The sequence below is a fragment of the Fulmarus glacialis genome, unplaced genomic scaffold, assembly GCF_000690835.1.
Source record: "Fulmarus glacialis isolate BGI_N327 unplaced genomic scaffold, ASM69083v1 scaffold25326, whole genome shotgun sequence".
Lineage (NCBI taxonomy): Eukaryota > Metazoa > Chordata > Aves > Procellariiformes > Procellariidae > Fulmarus > Fulmarus glacialis.
Window position 1 is genome coordinate 980 of NW_009217834.1, and position 6,691 is coordinate 7,670.

The following is a 6,691-nucleotide window of genomic DNA, read 5'->3' on the forward strand; positions in this document are numbered from 1 at the left end:
GAGATTTATAGGTTTAACATGTAATATCAACATTACCATTAGGTGTCACTTGAGGCCTGCCAATCTCGGCATTAGTCGTTTGAGTGACTTTTATCTACTCTGTATCCAAAAAAGAGAGGAGACAAGTTTCCAAGCCTTTGTTTAAGTTTACAGTGAGACAGGATTATTCACAGAAGTGGCCAGGATGTTTTTGTGGGACAGGGACCAAAGTTTGCATTAGTAATCTGCTAAGAAATAGCCACCTTTGTCAGAGAATGAGCAGTCACTTTTAGAAATCATATTTGACCAGAATTGAAGTAATTTAAACTTTCACTATTTGAAGAGCGTATTGTATTGTCCATAAAACACACTGTAAATCGGTAACTTCTGTTACTTCAGCCAGCAGTGTCAGTGGGAAATGTTGGTCAACTGGCAGCAGATCTAGTGATTTCCACGTTCAACATGACTAAAGTGGGTTACTTCTACACTGATTGCCTGGTGCCAATGGTTGGAAATAATCCATATGCAACAGCAGAAGAAAACTCAATGGAGCTGAGTATAAATGCTGAAGGTGGGTATTGAATGCTGAAGATACTTGCATGCTGCATAAGGTGCAAGAATGTTACATTTACTTTTTTTGTGGTTTTTACATTTTGCTTAAGTGAACAATGTTTAAACTAAGGTCAGTAATAACAACTTCAGTAACTTACAGATAAGAATGTATTTACACTTCACAGAGGAAACTATTACTGTTATTATTTCGGATAACCAGTTTGACATATGGAACCAATAAGAAATGTTGAATTTCAACCATATGACAGTGCAGCCAAAACTCTCTGTCGTTTTAATCCAAAGCAGCATGAAGTGTGCATGTACTTACAGTAAACTAATGGAATGGAAGCTGATATTTATCCTCTCTTCTTCCTTCCCACCTCTGTTTGCCTTTTTCCTTATGTGGTGTTTCTCCCTCTTCCCCCTTCAAATTCTTAGTTTCTTTCCATATATTGATCATTGCATGTCATCTTTTTTTTCCCCTCTTAACTCATGGAAATCTCAGAATAATCTGTTAATCTTTGCAAAGCTGCATAAAGAGATTATCTGAATCATTACAGGAGGCAGATCTTCATTTTTTTTTTTTTTTCATTCGATCCTTTGAATTTATGACAAGTGAAATTAAGTCCAATGAAGACAGTGCACAAAAATACTTATTTTTAACACTGTGGATATTGTCAGGCTTTCCTGTATGACTTGATAGCTGAAAGGTTTACTATCCTGAGGTTTGTAAATTGGATAAATCTTGATACATCTAAACACAGATCTCTTTCTTGCTTTCTTCTAACAAAACTTAATTATTTCTTCTTGTAGTGTATTCATTACCTTCAAAGAAACTTGTAGTTCTGCAGATCAGATCACCTTTTATAAAGGTATGTATGTTCACTGATTGTTCTTACTTCACTATTCAGTTTGAATAGTTCTGCTGGGAAATAGATTAAGTGGCCTAGGTAACTTTTAAGACTAAATAAGCAAAACTAGAAGAACTATGCCACACTGTAAAACATTTTGTTTCAGAAAAAAAAAAAAAAGAGACTGAAAAAGAGCAAAATATTTTTCTACTTTGTGCTATAACACATTCTGCTGTTGATACAATTTTAGCTAACAAAAACTGACTTCTGCATTCATTGAGGATTGAGGTTTTGTTTTTCAAAGCCTCAGAACAACCCACCTATGTTGGTAGATTTTAGTGTAAATACGTCCTTGGTGATTAACAGCCTTGAAAATGCAAAATGCTTTGGGTTTTGTCCATTTCTTTTTTTTCTTTACACTTACTGTCTTTGTGTGTTTGTCTTTTATTGTAATAGCTTAATTTTTTATGTCATTCCAATTTAATTATTTCATAGTGTTCTATATTCATTTAAACTGCATTCATTATGTAAAAAAAAGAAGAATGTAGAATTACTCATTAACTGGACAGTGGCTGTAATTTAAAGTAAGCAGAATACCACACCAGAAAAAAATTTGTGCTGCAGTTTTTAGCAGTTCAAAGTGTGGAAAAATACTGTGTGATCCTACCGTCCCATCTTACTCTAAAGCTTTTTCCATTGGTATTAATGGCACAAAAAACAGGTGGCACTGCTGTTGTTAACATGGTCTTAATGATAATTTTTATCATTATACGTGTAGTTTTGATTAAGTAAACAACCAGCGCAGTCCTCTGCTTTTTAAAAATATATCTGAAGCTGAAGACTAAACGGATATGAAGAAAAGTGTACATCACTGGTAAACATTCTATGTAACACACAGTATTGTTGGCTTTTGGCTTTTTTTTGAGGACACAATATATTTTTCACTTTTTTTTCTCTGTCTTTGCATAAAGAACAAGTACAGGCCATTCTGTCAAACACTGCTTTCTTGGGTGAAAAGCAGCAAATGTGCCAGAGTCGTTCTTCTGTCTAGCAGCCATGCATACCAGCGCGATGATGAGCAACTTCTTGGGTATGTTTGTGTCATTAAAAGACCTAATTAATGGTTCTGTTCTTTTTGATGAACTGACATATTTCCCTCTACTGAGTACTTTTGGTAGGGTTCTTTTGCTTTGCTGTGTGCATGCGTCATCAAATGTTTTAATAGTATATTAAGTATTATGTTATATGGGATTAGTCTCTGAATGCTGTTAGTTACTACTGTCGAAAGTACTGAGCAAATAATAAGCTGCAAGTAAATTGCACTTGGCCTGCACTGTCATGCAACAGCCTCAGTTTTAACTTCTTAATTCCTTGTGGCTGCAAGCAAAGTCAGGGATCAGCTGCTAACGTACAGGTCACAGATTAGATTTTTAACAGTTAGTTACAATATTGCCTAGTTTCTTATCTCTTCTCTGTTATTCTGCATTTTGATGGTTTTCTTTAATATAGTAAGTTGTCATTCTTTTTTTATAGAAAGTTATCAATTCTTACTTGTTGGGAGGCAACTGCAACATTCAGACTCTATGTATTTTTATTAGATATTACCCCTTTAAAAAACAAGCATTACTTGCTGATTGAGGACATCATAATTGGTGATTTAACAAAAACAAACAAACAAAAATCAGTATTTTTGCAAAAGACCAATTGTTATCCTTAGGCTGTATAAATGTGTAGGGCCTTATTGGAGGTTTAGGTCCATGCACGTCTCAGATATAGTTACCAGTGATACTTGCATGCAGTTGCAGAATGGCCAGCTAACATGGAATGAAATGAGAGGGCCTGATGATTACTTGATGCGGTCTGAGTCATAATGCACCACAGAATAACTGTCTGATAGCAGAGTCACTAAAGAGTGAAGGGTAGTGCATTCAGAAAATACTTAGACTTGACTGAAGTCTACAGATATTTCTAGTGTGGGCTTATTAAAAATACCGTATCACAGTGAAGTCCAAGTTTACCTTAACTAACTTAAATTTAATCACCTCCTGTCTGAAGGAAGAAAAAGCACATTTTAGTTGTAAATCATTTTAACAACCATAAGCAGTTCTCCTATTTATGTGCTTATATATCTGGCACTTGCCAGTTATTTGAGCCTCTAAAAAGAGGGTACCTTAGTTCTATTTGTGGCAAAAAGTTGAATAGTTTGTACTGTTTTGAAGCCACAGACTACTTTTTAACTTTGATTTGAGGAGGAAGGGAATGTCAGTGCAATTCCTCATTGCAGGTGTGAGATCCTCAATGCTTGCAGCTTCCTTCTGTCACAAGTAATAACATTGGTAGTGTTTTCTGTTGTCAAACTGAACGTATTCTTGATTTGTTCCTAGGACACCACTACGCTACCTACTTACACCTGATCTTGAGAAAGCAGTTGGAGGCCTTATGCAGGAGCTAAACTGGAAAGAAATGGAAAAAGTAGCTGCTTACCCTGGAATAAATGATACAGAAAAAGTTCTACATATTCCTGGAGGTGGCATCACAAAACTGTTGTTTACTGAGAGGTGAGTTGCGCAAAGATAAGCACAGAAAAATATCAGCAGTCTTGTTTTTAGTACATGGGTAAAATTATCTTTTAAACCACTATGTTATAGGAAAAGAAAAGTCCCTCTTTTCATAGAAAAGGGATTTATAGGAATAGGACTTCTTACAGATCAAGTCCATAATTTAGAAGAAAAAAAATAGGGAATTCTGCATCATGAAGTTAAAATATGATAAAAATGTAGGTGAATGGGCTAAAGGAAAATAATAAAGCCTGTACAGTTAAGATCGTGATTAATCTGGTATCTGATTTTATGTGAACCACAATTTGTACATAGTAAAATTTCTGTACCTGTGATACTTTAACTAAAACTGTCTCTCGTGACAAATAGTTCCATCAACAGTTGTAAAAAAGAAAAAAAAAATCTGAGCACTAAGAATGAGTTAAGATTTCGGGGCCAGCAAACAATTAGGTGTGGGGTTTTTTTTAAAAGGTGTGTGCATCAGAAGTTGTGCCAAAAGCATGTCTGAGTTTCAAATTTTGGGTAGTAATACTTGCTCATTATGGTAAAACTGTGTTAGCTCTGCAAAAGGTGTTTGTTTTGTAAGCGTCAAGTAGAAAATTCACTTTTATTTTTTTAGCTATTGTTTTTGACACCTATCCAAACTGTTGCATCCAACAGCAGGAGAGTTACTAATATCATGCTCACCTTTGTATTGACTTCAGTATCGAAACAATATACAAATGCAAAAGAAAAGACCTCCCAGCACTTTAGAAAAAAAATTTAAAATATAATAACCATCTTAATATCTAAATGAAAAAATGGCAATATTGTGAGTAAAGTAGTGATATGCAGCCTGCAAAACTGCTATTTGAAATACACAGAAAGATAAGGAGTGATTGTATCAAAGGATCTGTATAAATGCCCCACCAGCACCAACATGCAAACTAAGTATGTAAAAGAGGCTCTGAGTAACTCTTCCATGACCTAGGATTCCTGCCTCACAAAGCAACAAACAAATTTAAGACTAAGAAAAAGAACATGAAGTGTGAAAATGCAGCCAAGCAAGTCTGGAGAGGAAAAAAAAAAAAATCTCTATACATATGCATACATTTTTATTTTTTGTTTGGTTTTGTTTTTTTTTAACAAGCCATATGCAGATTGTTGTTGCTCTTAATACATAAATATAATTGTTCTGGATTTAGAAAAGAAATAGAAATGCCTGCTCATTTTTGTTGCAGCTGTTCAAAAGGAATCCAAATGGCAGTTCTTCTGAAATTCTGCTCAGAAGGGGACAACATCCCTGATGCGTTTGCTCTTGTTAACTATCTTAATGAATGGCTCCAGCTAATTAAAAGCGAAGTAAGTGCTGTTTGATCTAGAGTTCTTGGTTTTGTATTTTATATCCATTATTTTCATTTTTCTTCAATCCGGAACATTAAAAATGTTACTTAGCTGAATTTTAGAAAAGCTAAAAATGTATGGGTTGGGTTCGTTTTGGCCCTTGGTCATCAAGGATATGCCAAATTAAAGATATATTTTGATTAAAACCTCACTGGGAATTTCCCCACCTGAAAAACCAAACCTAAACCCCAGTCCCTTTGTTTGACAGGTGTGGGGGAATATTGCATAAAGGTTTGATCAAGTTCAATCTTTCAGTACTTTTCTCTAAAGCAACCCACGATGATATTGACACTTGAAATGCTGCCCATTATTTTAATATATGTGCCAGAGATAGAATTACATCATTACTATTTAAAACTTAAAGAATTATTCTGTTTTTGTTGCAGAGCAACAATTCCACAGATACTTCTTCACAATGGAAAATACCAAGTTCTTGGCGCTTACTTTTTGGCAGCGGTCTGCCACCTGCACTCTTCTGATCAATTTTGAATCCTCCTGTAAGTCACGTGTACAGTCTCAAACATCCCTTGAGAAGATGATTACATAGTAATTGCCAAGCAACAGCAGCTTAATTTGTTGTGTACATAAATTCTTTATTTAAGAAAAATTCCTCTCACATATGTGGGTAGCTAAAGAAATTAAGGTGACTTTCATAAATTGACCGAAGAAATATGTTTTGTACAGTTGTTTATTGAATAACTTTGGTTGAATTTTTTTCTAATAAAATATTTTTTAAAAAACCTTTTTCTTTAGTTAAGTGTTATTGCTATGGAAAAGCTTATGGTGCACCTTCTTAATGTAGCTGAGAACTTGAGATTGATGTGCAGGCATAGATTTTCTTATGAAGATAAAACCCTACTTTTCCATGTCAACTGTGGATCTTGGCTTTTTTCCCAAACCTTCCTGGTGATGTAAGCAAAGCTCAGAAGCGACCAGTTCTGCCTTCTTTTCCCAGTGCTGTTGTGGTAGCTTCAGCTGGGGAGACAGCAAGCAATAGAGCAGCCTGTTCTGTCTTTTCTGGTCTACTTCCATTGCATAATTCCTGTTCTGCTTCCAAGGGCTGCAGAGATGCTAGAACTAAAGCTTTCTAGGTAGATGAGCCTTTATAGACTGATTTGAAGATGAATACAGTACTCTGAAATATAAAGGAATTAAAACATTGCCCTGATAGCAGGCAGTCTGCTATCTGTGTATTTTATAAGCTGAGACATTAGTTGTGTGATGAGTAATTCATGTGTTTAATTTTTGTAATGGTACTTGTTGCGTTATTAAGCTACCTGTTCAATTTTGATCTTCTGGAAGTGTCTGGTCACATCAGCTTATTTAGAAGTAATTTTAAATCTAGAATTTCTAAGTTATGGCTTATGA

General features: G+C 34.9%; 1 protein-coding gene across 1 annotated transcript; it reads left to right on the top strand.

The window, feature by feature from the left end:
- Positions 1-372: 372 nt before the first annotated feature.
- On the top strand, positions 373-6,063 carry PSMG2 (proteasome (prosome, macropain) assembly chaperone 2; the record flags this gene model as incomplete). The annotated part of the gene is made up of 6 exons (XM_009579838.1): positions 373-550; positions 1,345-1,403; positions 2,354-2,472; positions 3,767-3,940; positions 5,161-5,281; positions 5,710-6,063. Coding segments are annotated over 6 exons (744 nt in total), but the record flags the coding sequence as incomplete, so codon positions are not given.
- Positions 6,064-6,691: the final 628 nt, after the last annotated feature.